This window comes from Rhinolophus ferrumequinum, chromosome 2 (genome assembly GCF_004115265.2).
Source record: "Rhinolophus ferrumequinum isolate MPI-CBG mRhiFer1 chromosome 2, mRhiFer1_v1.p, whole genome shotgun sequence".
Taxonomy (NCBI): Eukaryota; Metazoa; Chordata; class Mammalia; order Chiroptera; family Rhinolophidae; genus Rhinolophus; species Rhinolophus ferrumequinum.
Window position 1 is genome coordinate 81,908,448 of NC_046285.1, and position 20,593 is coordinate 81,929,040.

At 37.8% G+C, this 20,593-nt stretch overlaps 1 protein-coding gene across 4 annotated transcripts in view; it reads left to right on the forward strand.

Moving 5' to 3' along the window:
- Positions 1-20,593, forward strand: part of VEPH1 (ventricular zone expressed PH domain containing 1) — a 203,339-nt gene that overhangs the window by 134,144 nt on the left and 48,602 nt on the right. For all 4 annotated transcript variants that reach the window (XM_033092130.1, XM_033092103.1, XM_033092111.1 and 1 more), the window contains one exon: positions 18,873-19,012. In XM_033092130.1, coding sequence (XP_032948021.1) covers positions 18,873-19,012 — 140 coding nt within the window. The remainder of the gene's footprint in view (positions 1-18,872; positions 19,013-20,593) is intronic.

The following is a 20,593-nucleotide window of genomic DNA, read 5'->3' on the forward strand; positions in this document are numbered from 1 at the left end:
TGATCGTTGCCCAACATCATAAATGTACTTAATGCCACTGAATGTACTCTTAAAAAATGGTTGCAATTGTAAATTTTATGTTGTGTATGACCAGACATCCTGTGACAAACTCCATACTTAAAAAGCAGCAGGTCCTCCATGAATAAACAGTATAAGCATAATTGTAAGCATGGTTCTGGGTTAACCCTTCTGTACTACTAGTAGCAGCAAGTACTATGTGCTAGTGTCACTTTAAATGCTTTATTCTACCCTGAGTAAAATATTATTATTCCTAAATTACAAATGCAGAAACTGAAGTATAGAAAAACATTTGCTCCAAATTACGTAATTGGCAGACAGATGGTAGATCTGAGATTTGATGCTCGGTTATCCAGCAGCAGAATTTTTACTGTTAGCTGCTGTGCTACAGGTTGAACCAACTTTATCCTGTGATCATAAAGCTGATGTGCTTATGGAAGCATGTTCTCAGATTCTTCAAACAATGTTGATGAAGTTTCCGTTCTTAAAGAACAGGCTATTTTTATTTAAATCTGCATAGTACAAGCATATTTCCATTGCCTTTATTATTTAGTTGCCTAATTAGTGTTGTATATACACAAGCCGTGAAAGAACCACAAGAAGTACAGTTCCCTTTTGGTGCAAATTCGTTATGCTCTATAAGGCTGTTGTGTGGTTAGCGGTATCCTGTGGCTCTCTACAGTCTCCTTCTGTTGGAACAAGAATTCCATGCAATTTCTCAAATGTATCTCTCCCTTCCTGTCTTTCGTTCCTGGGGCTAGACCTAGTTAGCTACATGAGATTTGGTTGAGTCATAAAACAAGGGCTTGGCCACGAGGCATGCAGGAGGTTGAGAGAAGTAAAGAATAACATAAGCACAGAGAATGGGGGTAAGTCATGGATGAGAAAAAAGCTAACTAGAATAGAGTATCAGCCTCCTTCAGGGATCTCCATACAATCCCAAACCACACTGTCCAAAGAGTGTGGCTCACTTGCATTGAATGGGCAAGGCCTCTGCTTTGGTTACGCCAGAGGGCACCATTTACGCAGTGATCTATGGGAATGACACCCGCTGGACTCATGCAGTGGAAAACTTGTGTGGCTGTAAGTAGTGGCCATGTAGACGAGGCCTAAAGTCATATCTAAAAGGATGACGTTTACAGGGCAATGAGAGTTCTGGGACTGATGCACTTCTCAGCAGCAAATGAATGCCAGGAGCATGTTTCCAGCATAGTCCATTCAAGTGGACACAGGGAGATCCACAAACAGGGCCAACCTCTGGTGGGAGGGCTCTGGCAGCAGCTAGGCAGGATTCAGAGCCAGCTTCCATTCCAATGAAGCAATGGAGTGGGTCCCACAGGTGGGGAGAAAGTGAGGACCCATGGCTTACTCTTCCTGTATCCCCATCTCTGTCCATCCCAACCTAGACTATCTGCAGCCCAGTAACATTAGTGGTGACAGAGCTCCTGGTTAACCCCTAGGCCTGCCTCATTTAGTTCTGGAAGTGGCTCAGTCAAAGGGCAGGTTCTGTGGTATTTGTACTTGGAGCCCATGGCCATTTCAGGTTCCTTGTAAACACTTAGGGAAACCTAGGACTATAGCTACTTCTTGCCTTTTTGCCATCCAAATCCTGGGAGAGACTCCTCAACATTTATCTCACCTGCTCTTTTCCTGCCACTTCTTTCAGTCAAGGAGACCAGCCCAGGATTCAGTAATAACGAAGTGCTTTCTTACAGTTTTTCCTACAGAACAATGCAGATACTGTGAGGTAGCCATACTTATACCAGGAATCTGATTCCTCAGATTATTGTGAATTTATGAATACGAGTGGGTTCTCTCCTGGGGGCACCAGCCGATGGTTTTCTGCTAAAAGATTTCCTTTGAGCAAGATGCTATCACAGTATATGGACAGGTTTTAAATATCTCCCTCATTTTCAGGCAGGCTCTGAGTTATAAACGCCTCCCATCTTGACTTTCTGATTCTCAGATGTCCCTTCAGAAGAGAGGGCTTAAATGGGATCAAATATATGGTGATGGAAGGAGAACTGACTCTGGGTGGTGAGCACACAATGTGATATATAGATGATGTATTACAGAATTGTACACTTGAAACCTATGTAACGTTACTAACCATTGTCACCCCAATAAACTTTAATTAAGAGAGAGAGAGAGAGAGAGAGAGAGAGAGAGAGAGAGGGCTTTCAGTGAAGCAGAAAAATTGACAATAGAGACCTTGTCAATGTAGAAACATTTAATTTTCCCCCCTGGAAATTGTTTGTTTTTTAAGATTTTTATTAAAGATATAGCTAATATCCATTGATATTAGGTTGGTACAAAAATAATTGCAGTTTAAAAGGTTAAAAATAATTGCAAAAACCGCAATTACTCTTGCACCAACCTATATATTAGGTTCAAGGATACATCATAGTTATTCAACATTTATATGCTTAAAGAAGTGATCGCCATAAGTCCAGCAACCACCTGACACAGTATAATGCTATCACGATATTATTGACTATATTCCCATGCTGTAAATTATATCCCCATGACATTTCTTTTTTACCTGGAAATTTGGACCTTTTATTCCCCTTCACCTTTTCCCCCTTTTTTAAATTTTTCAATTACAGCTGACATTCAATGTTATTTTATATTAATTTCAGGTGTACAGCATAGTGGTTAGACATTTATATAATTTAAGAAGTGATCCCCCTTACTTGTCTAGTACCCACCTGGCACTATACATAGTTATTACCATATCATTGACTATATTCCTTATGCTGTACCCTACATCCCCATGACTACTCTGTAACAATCAATTTGTACTTAATCCCTTCCCCTTTTTCACCCCACCAACCTCCCCACCCCCCAAATTTGGCAACCATCAATATGTTCTCTGTATCTATGAGTTTGTTTCTGTTTCTTTTTTCTGTTTGTTCATTTTGTTCTTTAAAGCAAAACCACACTGCATCTATCTTTCTCTGTCTGACACCTCCACTCAGCACACTATCTTGCAGGTCCATACATGCCACCACAGATGGCAAGAACCCATTCCCTTCCATGGCCGAACAATATTCCATTGTATACTTCTATATGTACCACCTCCTTTTTATCCATCCTTTGACACACACCCAGTCTGCCTCCACATCTTGGCCATTGTAAACAATGCTGCAATGAACATATGGATGCACAGGTCCCCTCAATAGAGTGTTTTGGGTTTCTTCAAATAAAATACCCAGAATTGGGATTACTGGGTCCTTTTTTGTCTCTTCTTATAGCCTTTGTTTTAAAGTCTATTTTGTCTGGTATAAGTATTGCTACCTCAGCTTTTTTTTGTTTATTTCCATTTTTATGAAATAACTTTTTCCATCCCTTGACTTTCAGCGTGTGTGTGTCTTTCAATCTGAAGTGAGTCTCTTGTAGACAGCCTATGTAAGGGTTTTGTTTTTTTATCCATTCGGCCCTCCTATGTTTTTTGATTGGAGTATTTAATCCATTTACAAACTGCAAGTAATTGTTGACAGATATGTAGCTATTGCCATTTTGTTATTCATAATTTTGATCTTTATTATTTTCCATCTTAAAAAAGTCCCTTTATCATTCTTTGTTATGCTGGTTTGGTGGTGATGAACTTTTTTAACTTTTTCTTGTCTGGGAGCTCTTTATCTGTCCTTCAATTTTCAATGATAGTCTTTCTGGGTAGAGTATCCTTGGTTGTAGGTCCTTGCTTTGCATCACATTGATTATTTTGTGCCAATTACTTCTGGCCTCCAAAGTTTCTGTTGAGAAATCAGCTGACAGTCTTATGGGGGCTCCCTTGTAAGTTACTTGTTGTCTTTCTCTTGCTGCTTTTAAGATTATCTCTTTGTCTTTAACCTTTGCCATTTTAATTATAATGTGTGTTGGTGTGGGCTGTCTGGGCTCATCTTATTTGGCATTCTCTATGCTTCCTGGACTTGTATTGTCTATTTCCTTCACCAGGTTAGGAAAGTTTTTAGTCATTATTTCTTCAAATAAGTTCTCAATCTCTTGCTTTCTCTCTTCTCCTCTGGAACCCCTGTGATGCGAATACTGTTATGCTTGATGCTGTGCCAGAGGTTTCTTAAACTATCCTCATTTTTTTCTTTATTACTGTTCTTTTTTCTGTTCCAGTTTGGTGTTTTCTGCTACCTTGTCTTACAAACTGCTGATTTGATCGTCTGCTTAATCTAGTCTGCTGGTGATTCCTTCTAGTGCATTCTTCATTTCAGTTACTGTATTCTTCACTTCGGAGTGCTTCTTTTTTATGTTTTTTATGTTCTTTTTAATGCTTGCTATTTCTGTGTTAAAGTTCTCACTAAGTTCCTTGAGCATCCTTGTAAACTTTGTTTTGAAATCTGTCTCTTGCATGTTGCTTGCCTCTGTTTCACTTACTTCTTTTTCTGGAGTTTTCTCCTGTTCTTTCATTTGGGATGTATTTCTTTGTTTCTTCATTTTGGCTGTCCCTCTGTGTTTGTTTCTATGTATCAGGTAGATCTGCTATGTCTCCCAGTCTTGGCCAGGTGGCCTTATGTAGTAGGTGCCCTTTGGGGCCCTGACACTATCTCTTGGTCACTTGTTCTGAGTGTTCCAGGAGTGTCCCTTGTATGGGTTTTTTGTGCCCTCCTGTTACAGTTGAACCTTAATTGCTATTGGCATGTTAGTAGGTGGGATTGGCCCTCAGGCTGATTGACTGTGGTGTTTGGCAATGTCTACAGCTTACAGGCTGCTGTGCGGGGGTCTTACCCCACTGAGTGGGATTAGCCCCAGTGGGCTCTGGTGCCTGTTAAGACTTCCCTTTGTGTATGACGCTTGTGGGACTAACTGAGAGGTGCTGTGCTATAATCTGAAGCAAATCTCCAAGTATGTTAGTTCTGGGGCCTCTTGTGAGGGGTTCCAGTGCAGACCCAGGTCACCCACTGCCTGTGCCCAGCTAGGGACTACCTGGTAAGAGCTACAAAGTGATCTACACTTGTTTGTTGTCTCTCATAAACCTAGAAACACATAGGAGAGGCCACACTGCTAACTAAGGATGGCTGCCACCAATACCAGGCCTGGGGTACCTCTGCCAAAAGCCAGGACACCCCTGTGCCTGCTGCCACCTGTCAGCTCTCTTATGGTTCAGCCACTGATAAAGCCTCATGTGGTACGCAAGTTGGATTTGGCAGAGACTCAGGGAGTCACTAGAGGGGGAAGAGTTTTGGTCACCAAGTTAACGTAGACTCTGGTTTGGTGCCAGTGCTGAGCCTAAATCTACTCAGCAAGTCTCAGAGCACACTGAGGCCAGTCACCTCCTGCCTGGGGCTCAAACACTCCCATACTCCAGTAGTTCTCAAAGAAAGTACAATGTGGGCGGGGCTGTCTCCTCATGAGAAAATGTCTCCTGGGTTGGGGGAGTATGTATATTATAGGATTGTTGTGATCATTCTTAACTGCCACATGGAAGTTTGAGGCCAGCCTGTTTCCTGTCTCCACCCCTCCTACCAGTCTCGACATGGCTTCTTTATATCCTTAGTTATAAAACATCTGTTCAGCCACACTTCAGATGGTTCTCCAGGTTGATTGTTCTGTAATTTAGTTGTAGTTTTAATGTGTTCACGGTAGGAAGCACATACAGTGTTTATCTAATCTGCCATCTTGGATCTCCTCATATTTTGTTTAATTTTAAAATGAAGTCATTATCATCTAAATACATGGGGATATTTGAATTGTGAGCTTCACCATGCTTTTAAGTATATTTGAATCCCAAGATTTTAAAGAAAAGAATAGCTTTCTGAGCTGGTTCCATTGCAATCCTGCCTTATAAGGAGAGCTTACCACTCAAAGTCCCTTTCAACTCTGGGACTTTATGATTTTTAACTGGCACCTGCCATCAAATTTCCCACACAAGTCAAATATTTGAGATGCCAGAGTTTCTGGGGGCAGCAGGCCCCTCCTGCAGCCTCTATAGAATGAATGTTGATTGTCTTCTCACCCCAAAGTTCATCCTACTAGATGGACCACTGGGAAATAAACAGATCTTTCTCTCTTCCTCTGTGGGACAAAATATATAACCAGCTATTTCAAATTTACAACTAGAAGGTTGAGTTTCTGAAAGCTGAATAACATTGCTACTCTATTTTATGATATAACTTTGTCTCTGGGTAGCAATAAGAAAAATGAAGATAGAAATAATTAACCAGAAAGAATGAAAGTAGTTGACTCTCTTTAATGTGAACCACGATGATTACGGCCATCACATCACCGCTGGATTTTAGATTACCTAAGAATGAAGCAGGTTACACTTGAACACAACTTGAAAGGAGCAATGGACAAAACTAAGGCTCTCAAAGACATATTGACTTCTATCATGTATAACAGAATTTATAGAAAACGATAATTTTGTCATTCTGACATTTGCTTCTACTATAGACTTTCTAGTTTCCAAAGCTCACTTGACAGAGGCAATTTATTTCCTTGACTTATTTCCCTGATTGCTCTGCTTCCAGCTCAGGTGGTTCCCACTGAGGAACAGCAGTACCTTGAGTTGGGATTTCATGGATCAATCACGGGCTTCCCTCAAGGGAGGTTTGAGTATGAATGGGAATGAGCACATAACTCATCCAGTTGTACTAAAGATCAAAGCTGCAATCAAAGCCAAAGCAAACTATCCACAAATCCCCAAATACCCCAAATACTGTCCAAATGAAAGTGATACACAATTCATAATAGGATTTACATAATTAAAAATACCTGGGTATAAATTAAATTCCTCTTTAACTTCAACTTTTATTTATTGCTGTTTAATCTAAATTACATGACATCTTTGAGCCTTAGCTTCTTCTTCTAATCTAGAAGTATCTATATTACAGGATTGTTGTGATCATTAAGAGGCAGTATACACATAAAGCTCTTAGAACAGTGCCCAACATATAAAAACTAATCAATTAATGTTAGCTATTTTTCCCTTATTCTGCTGAAAGAAAATCTCCTTCTCACTTATGATGCTTTGACTACAGCAGACTATCAAGCTTTCCCTAGAGCTTCCTTGTGGTGTTCTTGCCACATTTCTGGGCTTCTAACTCTCAAAACAGCATTAGCATCGAAAGTCTCAACTTGTTCCTGACAGACATACGAAAATGTTGGAGGATTTCAGGGAAACCAAGGGGATGGCTTCAAGCACTGTTACTAGATCTTCTTTCTTGCTAGATCTTCTTCTGTTATATCCCCAGAGAAATGCATTTCCATTGTACAGAATTCTACTTCATCCTGTACTTCAGTATCAGTTCTGTATTAAGTTCTTTTTAAAATAAGCAATTAGGTGAAAGTGTTAAGGACACTAAGAGAGCTAGAGATTCCAAGGGCCATGATGTAGCCCCTTCTCTCTAATCAAAACAGCATTCAAACGCTTCCACCTGGCTGAGGGATCATTTCTTTTTCCATATACAATAGCAGCAGCTGTAATACTAATGATGAGAATGACAACAGACATTACTAAGCATGTATTCCATGCCAAGCACACTTCTGTCAGAGAAGCTCAAATGAATTAACACATTTTATTCTCAAGTTAACCAGGGTAACAAATGTTCTTGGTTTGTCCAGAACTTTCTCAGTTTTAGCACTGGAAGTCTCAAGTCCCAGGAGCCACCTCAGTCCCAGGATGGTTGGAGACTCTAAATAACCTTTAGAAATAGATGCCGTTATTATTATTCCCAATTAAGTTGCAGAGAGGTTTTGTAACTTGCCTGAGGACATAAAGCTAGTGAGTAGGAGAGTCTAGCTCCAGAGTCTGGGCTCTTATCCACCACCTTGGAGCAAGACCAGACTTTGGGTGAGGGGTCAGAGCAATGGTCCTCGAATGGCTTCCGAGGGGAGGGGCTTTTGGCTTTTCAGCCCTTATCAGGGCAGCATCCAAAATTCTCCATCACGTGAAAATTAATGGACAAGTCTCACTCTGTTCTTTAATTGCAACTTAAAGCAATAAGCTGATTCAATTTCTTAGTAGTTTTCACATAAGAAATATACACTCGTATATACACTAAGAGACATTATGTTCCAGTGTGTGATTAGACTTCAGCCCTCATGTGCAAAATATCCGATACGCTTACTCAGCCGACTCCACATCTTTTGCTGTGTGACTCTTAGTGAGACTCTGACTTTTTATTAGGACAAGATTTCTTTTTCCACCTGAGTCTCCTTATTCTCCAGTCTTATTCTCTATCATTAATTTTTACTTATTGTAAGACTACAAAATTTCGCATTACAGATGTGCAGAGAAAACGTACCATCATTTTATCTAGAACTCATCATGAGTAACTACAGATTAGTGAGGAAGGAAATTAACTGAGTTCCTCCTTCATTTAATTCCATCTGATCATTTGAATAGTACATTTAGGAAAAAATTTCTCATTTGGATGAAAACGTTCTTTCTCTTACTTTCTTCCATGCTTATCTTCCTAAAATGGCATCTGGGGACATGAGGCAGTGGGTTCCGTTTTCTTGTGGTGGTGCAAAAGCATCGTGCCTGGGGGTGGGGAGAAGGGAGTGAAGTGTCCACTTGCCTAAAGGATAATGTCCTTTGTCTGATCACCCTCTCCTAGCTGGCACACACAGGTGAAGTCCTGGATGGTGTAGCTTATCATCCATATACTGTGCACGTGGGCAGGCTAACCTGCACCTTGCCAATCTGACATCACCTCAACATCCACTGGTGCTGTGTCCCCCTCTAAGGCCTGGCTTGGACTGTGCTCTCTGCAGTCCACTATACAGATCTCCTCCCACCCCCATGGCAATTTCTCTGAAAAGCTGTCCAGCCAGAACTTCAGTTTCTTCTTCCTCCTCTCGTCTCCTCTCCATAACAGAGGCCAGGGTGACCCAGGAGAGCTGAACCTCACATCTCTGGGGCCTGGCTCTGTGATCTGAGCTTTTAATTAAATTGATTGACCTGTGCTGGTGCTGGGAGCCCCCTGGGCGTGGATCTCCTTCCTAAGGATCACCTTCCTAAGGATCACCGTTGCCCTCAGTGTTATCATAACTTACCTAATACAACCCCCCTTTCCCAGGCTGAAGTCCAAAGATGGGGAAGTCAGGACCCACTTCTAATGGCTTCACACGTGTCTCTCTCCTCTCCACAATCACCCCGGCCAGAACTGTAAAGTCTTCTCTTTTACTTCTTGGTGTTGCATCCTTCTCCCTACAAACTTCAGACCTGACATGGCTGCTGTCCCCTCCACACCACAGATCGATAATGTGAATCATCCATGCTCGGGTATTGATAGACTAAAGAGAGATAAAGAAATTGAGAATATCCTTCCTCAAAACAAAAGCTTTGCTTGCAAGGCTATTGTCATGCTGCATAATCCAACTTGGGCAGTTCAATTCTGTCTTACCTTGGTCTTTCTCTCTGTATTCCTAAAACTGATAAATGTCCACCTTACCCCCACTCCTGTGTCCACCCAGCTGCCAGGTAGGTAGAGACTCAATTAGATGAGGGCAAAGGTTGTGAACTCAGGAAGGCAAAAGAGAAAAATATATTTAAAACTACAAATAATAGCCCCATTGCATGGTAAGTTCGTGAGAAACATTATGTAAATGATCTGATTTAAACAATAGCAACTTTGTCATTGTATATGATTTTTTCTTTTTAAAGAATACAGGTAACACGTGAATATAAACCCATAAGGAGAGAATTACAATCACACAGAAGTATTTGGAATAAAGAGTGTGTGCTCCCCATAATTCATCTCACTTCTCAATCCAGAATAATCACTGTTGATGGTTGAGCTATAGACATTTCTCCCAAGACTTATAGAAATATATGTGTTTATATACAAATACATAATTTTGAATGTTTTTCCCAAAATCACAGCCAAAGAATAAGACATTGTACATCTATGGTTTGTACATTTCTGAATATACAATTACCAAACTTCCCTTTGCCTCTCTGAATTTTATTTGTATTAATAAAGCAGTCATTTTTCTGATGACCCAAAACAAAAGTATTTGTCATGCTCGTTTGACAACTGGCTGGAACTTTTGCCAGGAGTGGGAAAACGAGGATAGTGCTTTTGCCCTGGGTGGGGATGTTGCATACATGTGCCTGTGATATGGCTGGTGGCCAACCAGCTGTGAGAAGGGATCATGTATTTCTCAACCAATAATGTCATTAAGAGTGCTTAGTGAAAACAAGACAAAGTTTTCTTTCGCATCACCTTCCTGCTCTAGTTTCTTCATCAAATGAGAAATTTGGTAGATTTTCCTTAAGCACACATCAGTTCAATAACTCACACCGTGTTATTAGATTGGAAAACCAAAATGCAAGAGGAATAAATGGATCCTGAGTGAGCGACCAAATGGCAGCCCTCAAAACCAAGGGCAAGATGAGCATGGTTACTATAATGGACCTCAGTCAAAGCAACACAGTGTTTCCCCGAAAATAAGACCTCACTGAGCAATCACCTCTGATGCATCTTTTGGAGCAAAAATTGGTATAAGACCCAGTTTATATTATATTATATTATATTATATTTTACTACATTAAATAAAAATAAAATATATTTTACTATAAGACCCAGTATAATATAATATAATATAATACAATACAATATAATATAATATAATAATAATATAATATAATATAATATAATATAATATAATATAATATAATATAATATAATATTTATAATATAATATAATACCAGGTCTTATATTAATTTTTGCTCCAAAAGACACATTAGAGCTGATTGTCAGGCTAGGTCTTATTTTGGGGGAAACACGTCTTTCTGGGAAACCACTACAGAACCAGGCCCTGGAAATATCAAGATGATTAAAGCAATGTCTGCTCTTTAAGAACTATTTGATATCGTTTCAAACAGTCATTTTAGAAATTCATCTTTGCTTTTGAGAATCAAATTTTGGTTTTGCCTTGGAATATCTTTCCTTTTATTTCCTACACCAAAGTTAAGACATAATTGTTATTCTGTTCAAAACTTCTAATCTGACAGAGAGTACAACATTAGTCTAAGACAAAAATATATTTTGCAAATCATATGGAATTAAAGCTTGGTAAGTAGTCCACATTGGTTTGTGATATTTTCTTCCTTTTTTTTCAGGCAAAATCAAAAGCATTTTAAAGTGATAAGCTTATTCTACATTTTTCCCCAAAATTATAGTCTATGGTTGACCTCAGAAACGTGCTTTGTTTTTTTAACCTACTTTGGAAAAGATCTCTTCAGACAAATTACCAGTTTCATTTCCTCCTACTTTTTTTCTGTCGATTTAGGATATTTATTCAGTTAAGTGACAGTATTATTTATTCATTCTGTGTCAGTATTTTGAATCCATTGTCTTTGAAATACATCAAAGGAAAATTAAATGGAAGATGGAAGAAATGCCTTCTGTGGTTCCTGTCTGGCTAGTATCAAGCAGGAGGAGGAAATCTATTCTAACAGACCTTATTGCCATCTGTCCTGTAGTGAGTGCTAAGAGCAAGTCCTGGTAGCCCTGGACAAACATCCGATCTTGCTTTGGGCAGTCATCACACATTTCTTCATGTGCCTCAATAGCCCCTCACCAAATCATAGACTTTCAGAGCTCAAAAGGACAATCTAGTGTGACAGTTCCTCAAAAAATTAAACATAGAATTGATCAATTAAACATATATTCTGGCAATCCCACTTCTGGGACTATACCCAAAAGAACTGAAGTCAGGGCTTACAAGAGATATTTGTACACCCATGTTCTAGCAGCCTTATTTATAATCGCCAAAGGTGGAAACGACCCAAATGTTCATCAACAGATGAATGAACAAACAAAATATGGTATATATATACAATGCAGAAGCATTCAGTCTTAAAGAGGACTAAATTTCTGATAAAGCCTGTAATAGAAATGAACCCTAAAGACATTATGCTGAGTGAAATAAGCCAGACACAAAAGGATAAATATTGTATGATTCCACTTACATAAGGTATTTAGAGTGGTCAAATTCATAGACAGACAATAGAATGATGGTTGCCCTGGGCTGGAGGAGAGAGGAAATTAGAGAGTCATAGTTTTAATGGGCACAGAGTTTCAGTTGGGGAAGATGAAAAAGTTCTGCAGATGGATGGTGGTGATGATTGTACAACAATGCGAATGTACCTAATGCCATTGAACTGTATACCTAAAAATGGTGAGAATGGTAAATTTCATGTTATATTAATTTTACCACAATAAAAATCTCTACCTTCATGGAGCTTACAATCTAGAGAAAGATAATAAGCAAATAAAAATGTAAAATTTTTAAAAGTCCATTCTAGATCAGCTTTTGGCCCACCCCCACTTTATAGATAAGGAGCAAGAGGACAGAGAGAAAAGAGAAGTGTCTGCCCATGAAGTCCAGCCAAGATTTTTCCACTGAACCACACTTCCTTTTTGAGGTACTTCTATTACCTCTATTTTCTGAGCCATTCAATAATGTACCGAAAGAATAGGCTCTGGAACCTAGATTCAATTTCCAACTTATTTGCTTACTGGAAGTTTGAACTTGAGATTTCCTTCTGCATAAAATGGGGATAACAAGACATGCTTCATAAGTGTCCAATGTAATGTATTAACCTATACCTCGGTAGAGAGTAAGGAGGGAATGAAAATTAGCTTCCTTTCTGCAAGTCCATCAAATACCTTCTTTGAATTTGTTGCTTATTAATAAGTTATGTTCAATGTTTGAATACATTCAATCTAGCAATTTCAGTAAAATAGTCCTGTGTTTGAGTTTTTATAAATCATTCTAGAAATATAGTTTGCATATGGAGAAGAATGGCTCAGTTGAAAAACCTGGGAAACGAGCCAGATACTTTTATTTGACCCTTATTTAGCTGGAAGAGAATTTTCACAGTGTAAGTTTGGTAAATAATGCAAAACAAGAGCTAACTTGTTTCTTTTTCCAAAAATTAAAGCCAACTCTTGATATTTCTACTAGCTATTAAAAAACATCAAAGCCATATTCTATTTTTATTCTTAAGTCACTTATCTCTAAATAAAAAGTATATAATGGCATAGATTATATATAAATGACTACCCTGTGAAATGAGTTATTCGTGTCTAGTCTCCCAAGAAGAATGGTGTGTTTCCCAGATCCAATAAAGATAATTAGAAAAAGAGACACACTTATCAACTGATAGCAGAGCATCACAAGGCATTCAAGTTAGCACCACAACCCTCCCTTTTCCTAATTCCACAGCTTTCTCCAGCTCGACGGAACTCTGAGTCTAGTCATTTTGATTATTTCCTCTGGGTTCAGTACCCACTCCTACTTCCTCCTTTAAAGGTAAAAGAAACCAATTACTCCCATTTTACACAGATCTATAATGAACTTCTCTTTATAGATTTTTCCAAGGCTCTTTAGACGTATGAAAAGATTTGTCCTACCCCCAGCTTAGTGAATTGTGTTGACTATATAGTAATTGCGTAGAAATTAATGCCTTAGTTTATGTTTCTGGGGCTGGATAAGTTTTGCAGTCTTGTTAAAGATATAGGCAATTTATTTTGGGTTGTCCATCCCAGCCCTGCAGAAATTATAGATGGCTCAGCTGGGGAGGCAGGTTCAAGTCCATTAGACAATATGACTTTAAAGGAGGTAATACCACGTTGTGAACAAACCATGGGTCTTGCATTTTGATGAATTTGAGTCCAAATCCTGCTTCTGAATCTTACTTGATTAAGTAACTTAAGCCTCTCTCCCTTTAACCTCTTAAGCGAAAGTAGAGATAATAATAGATAACTATGAATTAAATGATAATTATATAAAACACTTAACAGAGCGATAAGTATAATAGTAAATACTAATATTAGTTATTCCACACATCAGCTTGCTCTAATATTTTAAGCAGTTCACACACACACATAAACTAAAGTCTTATCTTCATTTCTGATTATGGTTTTGCTTGATTTAGAATTTCCACTAGACTTCTAAAATAGTGTTATTAAAGTATAACTCCTTTCTGAAACTTCATGATGTCATTTAACTTTAATACTATTTCTAATTTTAAAAGATTTTCCAAAATGTTAATTGGTATACTTTCTTGATTTCTAATGGATTTTTTTTAAGCATTTTACAACCATGAAACAAATACAGAAGAATTTTTTTTTTTTTTTACCAAGATCATAACATAAGATTACTGGCATCTGGACTACAGCTGAAATACAAATGGCTAACCTAAGGAAGAACGTTCACATCAGTAAATAGCTGTATCTCTCATGCTAGATATGACCTTATGGAGTGATTAGTTAAAAGTGAGGCAAAATTAATATTGTATTATTATATAATAATATCTCATTTTCATGGGAATATCCTACTGTTCTTTGTTGCTCCAGAAGATATCAAAAAAAGTATAATAAAATATCATTCTTATTTTTTTGTTTGTTTGAGGGAAGCCTCTCTATGCCAAGCACTATGATAGGTACTAAATACACAGATTTTTAAGAAAGAGGAGAGAGAGAGAGAGAGAGAGGCAGAACTTTGCCTTCTGTAGTGCACAGAGATAAAACTACTAACGGAGTGGGAGCCAGGCTTCGTACTGTTGATGTGGGACTTTACAGATAAACAAGGGGAGGAGACTCAAATTACCCACGTGGTAAAGAATTAGAAGTGAAATTATCAGTATGAACTTATGTTTAGTGTACTATAGATAGAGATGGTTACATATAAAAAAGTTTAGGTATATATATGTACAGGAGTTAGCGTACACCATACTTTCCTTGCTCTGCCAGCTGAGATCACCAAGGAGTAATGACATCCTAGTAGCCATTTGCATACCTTGCACCCAGATCTTGGTGTCTAATACCATTCTCCAATAAAAGGAACCAGAACTCCTTGGAGAAACAGCTGATTCTAAGATAGGGCAGGAAACATACAAGATGAGCCTGGAGCATCTTTTAGTGCCAGAAAGTAAGAAAGTACTTAAAAAACAAAATCCCCCACACACAGTGATGATGGCACATCAAATGGACATAGGAGCCACCTGAAAGAGCTCCTACTGGCCAAAGCTGGACAAATGAGAGCCAAAAAATAAAATAGTATTGAAGTATGAAATAAATATCCATAAGTATATACTGATAGAATAATTGACTAAATTATTTGAATGAAATATCTGGAGGAGGAAGAGACAAATCTGTGCAGAAGTAGCTATTCTGCCCTCAAGAGGGTGAAGCTAACTCCCCACTTCTTAAGTGTGGGGTACACATAGTGACTTTCTTTCAAAGAGTACAGTTTGGAAAGGGGGGGGACGGGAGTAACTTGACAGGGGAGAAACCTGGTAAACCCCATCTCTGCCAGGTGATTAATGACAACATCAGTAAGTCATAAGTCATGTTGATCAAATGTGCTCTTTGTATGATATGATGAAAATGGTACTTTCCCTCTGTCGTCTTCCTCCCCAAAATTCAAAATCTCAATCTAATCCTGGGAAAAACAGACAAATCCCAACCGAAGCTCAGTCCACAAAGTACCTAACAAAAATATTCCTCAGAACTGCCAAGGTCATCAAAAACAGGGAAAGTCTGAGAAATTGTCACAGCCAAGACGAGCCTAAAGATACGTAATGAATAAATGTCATGTTGTCTCTTGAATGGCTTCCTGGAACAGAAAAAGGATACTAAGTACAAACTAAGGAAATCTGAATAAACTATGGACTGAAGTTCATTATAATGTATAAATCCTGGTTCATTACTGTAACAAATGTACCATACTAACTTAAGATGTTAAGAATAGGGGAAAGTGGGTGTGTAGTATATGGGAACTCTCTATACCTTATTCATGTTTTCTGTAAATCTAAAAATGTTCTAAAAGTTTGTTTAAAAATACTAACCACATTTTAATATGATTAGGGAATGTAGTTCAGGAAGAAAGTCATATGAACTGTGGGAGAAAAGTGGCAGAGGGAAAAAAAAACAATTCCAAAATGCTTCTTAAAGATTTTAACTCAAAAGGAAGACCAAATGTTCTTGTATTTTGTATCATGGCATTAAATTTATCCATGTGTATAATGTACATATTTTGGGTATTCAGCTTACAGTCTATTAACGTCAGTCTTTATAATGACCAAACCAAATCCTTTGATTTTTTTTTAGAAAAATAAGCCACAATGTACCAAAAGGAAAGGAGTAACAATCAGATTTGGTGGGTTATGGAAAAAAATTTATATTTAACAAAGCATGACCTACTCTTTCTTCAACATAAGTCAAGGAAAATAAATAACCCTTTGGACATCAATTGTATGAGTAAAACAGACCTTACTGACCCAGATACACTAAAATTACACCTGGAATTGTGTTAAACATTCATCATGCCTATGTGATTTTTTTTTTTTCCAAGATGCTCCCTACTCTTACAATGCTTGTCTCCCTCATATTTTTTTTCTAAGTTCAAAATCTTCATCATCTTTCATGGCTCACCTCAGATATCTCCTCCCCAATAAGAACAAGCTGCTCGTGTCTCTGAGTGGTCATAATTGTGTGTGCCTCCACTATCTCATGGACTTAAAACAATTTTGTATAGATGTTTATAAACAATGCTTATAGATGTCATTTATAGATGTTTTTTCCCATTTGAGTGTAAGCTTGAGAGTAGGGTCAGCACTATTCTTGCTCTTCACACAGTGTCTGATGTTCATTCATTTCTTCAGCAACTATTTACGGCATGCCTGCCATTCAATGCCATTGGATGAACAAGAGGCAGAAAATGACAGAGAAAAATTAGCAACTAAATGTCAATGTTGTTGGGAAAACTTTCCAAGCCAGAGAAGGTCTGAAAATAAGGAGGAGAAAAATATTGACACAGGTCAGCTTTCCTGAAAGCATTAACAAAAACCTTCTATCCCAGAACTGATTTATTTTTCCAGCCAGTGTATATGCTTCTAAGTTCAAGGGCTCTCCTCTACCACTTGGCCCATTTTATGTGATCTGGGAGCCCTGTGGTTTGTGGATAGAAAGCTGGTAGACTCAGTGTGAGGAAAATAAATCTAATCAATGTTCATTTTCAAAAGAAAACATGAATGAACGGTAAGAATTTAGGGGAAGGAAATAGACCCATATAGTTTTTTCATGGCAGAGGCCTAAAGTCCAACTTGTAACTGTCAAGCCACTGCATGGTTTCTTAGAAAAGAACTGTGTTTCCTTTTGAAACTTTCTACTAAAGCGAAACGTTGCTGTCTACCTACCTATAATTATATATACATTATATTTATTTCAAATACCATTTTTGTGCGTGTGCTCTTATGTTATACTTGGTTTCCTATTTCTCTAGCATAGATTAATTTAAATTCATTTTTTTCAGAGAATTAGTGCCAAAAATATATTCTTAACTACCACTGTCAAACAGTTTCAGATAGGGCCACTGTAAGCTGATATTGTGTTCCATCCTGAGGTCTTCTTTTCTCAGTCAGGCCTCCCCGTGTTTTTCACTGAACCTTCAAGCAGTCTTCACATCGCATGATCCATTCACTCAGAGAATGCAGAAATAATTTCTGATTTTATACAAGGATATCAAATGCTCAACCCCCACTTTTTTTTTTTCATTTCTCCAAAACAATTAGCTTCATGGAAAGTAATTCTCTTCCATACCAATGTTTCAGAATCACAGAAAGCTGTTAATATTAAGATTTCAGTATATATTTCTAAATTGCCCAATGCTTTCTCCTCAAATCTGTCATTGGCCATCTCCCTCAACTCTTCCAAAGCTTCCTGAAAAGCCTGCTGTGCCTTCACAGCTGACCCCTGATGGTGCACAGAGAAGCCTCCCACCATTCTCTAGGGAACCAAATGCTCTCTCTCAGGTAGGGACTGATTCTGCCACCTTCTAAGGTCCCCATCAACTTTTAATAGACTCTAATCCATTCTATTTTAATAGTAGGGCATATTGAACCTATTAATTTTAAAAATATTTAAAATGGCAGATTGATTCTGAAACAATAAATACCCGATGAACTGTTAATATGACTACAGATTTTAAATGCCCTAGTATGGCAGTGCCTAAAGCATTCCACTGTGGGATCAGCTCAGCTGAGTTCAAATCCAGTTTTTCTGGACCCCTGAGCATCATTCATCTGTCCAGATGCTCTCTGAGAAGCACCAACTGTGTGTCCCGTGCCAAGGTCAAGGTGAGCAGGACTGTTAGAGTGGTTCATTTAAGCTGACCCTCAAACGGGCTAAGTGTCCTCATCTTTAAAATAGAAATCATAATGCCCATCTGTAAAAATTGAATAATTCCTCCTACATACGGTTTCTCTGCTACCACCTCCACGCTCTCCCACTTGCTTGTCCCTAAAGGATGACCTCATGAAGCTTCCCTGCTGAAGCTCTTCAAAATGAAATGACCTTCTGGAACCAGACCAGGCCAGTTCACAGGAAGCTACACCTCTGGCCAGAGTTATTCTGGAGGCTTTCTGTGTGGGCACTGCACAACCAAGAGAACAGTGCCCCTGCTTCATGGCACACTATCTACTGCCCAGAAAATGCCTGGGTTTCCTCCATCCACTTGCTTATTCTTCTCAGGTTGTGAATACAAGGTGCCCGATCAGATGGAAATGACACCGTAGCTCCCTTTTTATTGGAAAGGGGTTTTTTTGTTTTGTTTTTTTCTCCCATGTGAGTTGCTTGGAGATTCCTCATGTATTGTTAATTAAAACAAGAGAAAGATGGATAAAATACAACTTATTTAAAGCATCGACATTCAAATCTATATTCTATTAACTGGATCCACTCCCAACAAAACAGTTGTTTGAAATTATTAGCTAACAGTGTTAAAACAGAAGAATGTATTTCTAAAGGTGTTTGTGTGTTGAAATATAGAGCATAACTCAGGGAAGAATCTAATGTGTAATGCTATGTGTATTTGTTTCTAGATTCTGTTAGAAGCTGTGTAGCCAAGTTGTTCTTCACCTGCTCCCTGAAGGGTCATTACTGCCTATACAGCAAATCCAGTTTTATTCTCGTCAGCCAAGAACCACAGCCATGGATCCACATCATGTTTCTATTTCAACAGGTGTGTGTAATTTGTGTTCATCGTGGCTCCTTAATGAGTCAGTGGGTGATGAGTTCATAATCATTTTTACTGAATTATTCTGTGACCGAAGCTGATATGTAGATAATAGCAATACATACACATTTCATTACTAATTTTTAACAAAGATTCTCTATATTTTAGGATAGTTTCCTTATAAAAGACCCTGGATTACTAATCAGGAGGCCAAATCTGTTAATAGCTTGAATATCCTTAGCTTTAAAAAAGAAGAATGCAAGGGAAATACTTTTTATTGAACAACAGGAACAACAACAACAAAAATCCCAGCTTATTTGGGGGCATAGCTTTACTTATGTGGAACTAGCCTTTATTGATAGTTGTTCAATCTCCAATTATTTTTTGTGTCAATATATCCTTTTCAACATTGTTAAAACACTGGAATGCTACTTTTTCCCATAGAATGTATGTATGTAGGTAAATTTAGATGAAGAGGAACTTTAAACTTAAGAATGAAAAATTTGATGCAAAGATTTTAGCTTCAAAAAAGATTCATATTTGGAAATACTTATCTTGAGTACATTGAACCTTTCACATAAAATTCAAATACAGATTACAAAAATGTTAGTAATGGAAGGGATCTTAGATATTATTTTTACAGCTAAGAAAATTAAAGGGTAGAACTCAGACCACTTGACACCTAATCCAGTTGTCTTTTCATTGTGGCCCTTGTGTTAAAAAATAAAATGAGGGGATGCAGGAAGGAGCAGGGAGGTAAGAGGCAGAACAAAACAGAACGCAGATGTTATAAGATGGTTAAAAATTAGGCCAAGTGATAAGATAGTTTATTTACCTCTGTTAAAAAAAATATTTCTGTAGTAGCCCCTACAAAAGTCACAAACTAGATAGTTATATTTCTTTATAAAGTAAAGGCAGACTTATTAAGAAAAAACAAATTTTAATGATGAATGTATCATGATCATAAACTAGAACTATAGTAACTAAGAAAAGAAACAGCTTAGATGTGCCTGAAAACTATCATCTTTTCCTATATTAAGTCTTCTTAATGCTTAATAACATCTCATGGAGAACACCTCACATTTTGATATGAATCAAAATGGAATATAAAAAAAAGCATTGCTCTTCCTTTTCTTGAAATAAAGGCCATATTTTTTTTCTACTTTACTTACATTTTTCAAATAGTTTTTATAAGTGATTTTGTATTTGGTTTCATCTTTGGCTTTCTTCTTAACTGCTGTCAGTTTTCTGAAAACAAACCAAGAAAACTCACTTTTATTTTTGCCCCTGGGTCTTATTTTATTGACTTAATCTGATTCTCTGTCTTTCTTTTAAGCAAAATCACCAAAAAGCATCTGTTTATGCTGCTTTTCTTCTTTGTTCATTTTACGATAATTGTTCCTTTCTTTTTCCACACTTTTGATATTGTGTGGTCTGGATGAGCTCTGACTCCACAATATCAATAAAAGATTTGAATAAAACTCAAATGTTTGACTTAAGGATTACAAACCCAGTACTAGCCTTGTAAGCTGGGCCAGACTCTTTCTCTTCTCTTTCAATTTAACACATTCATGGAGCTCTCAAATT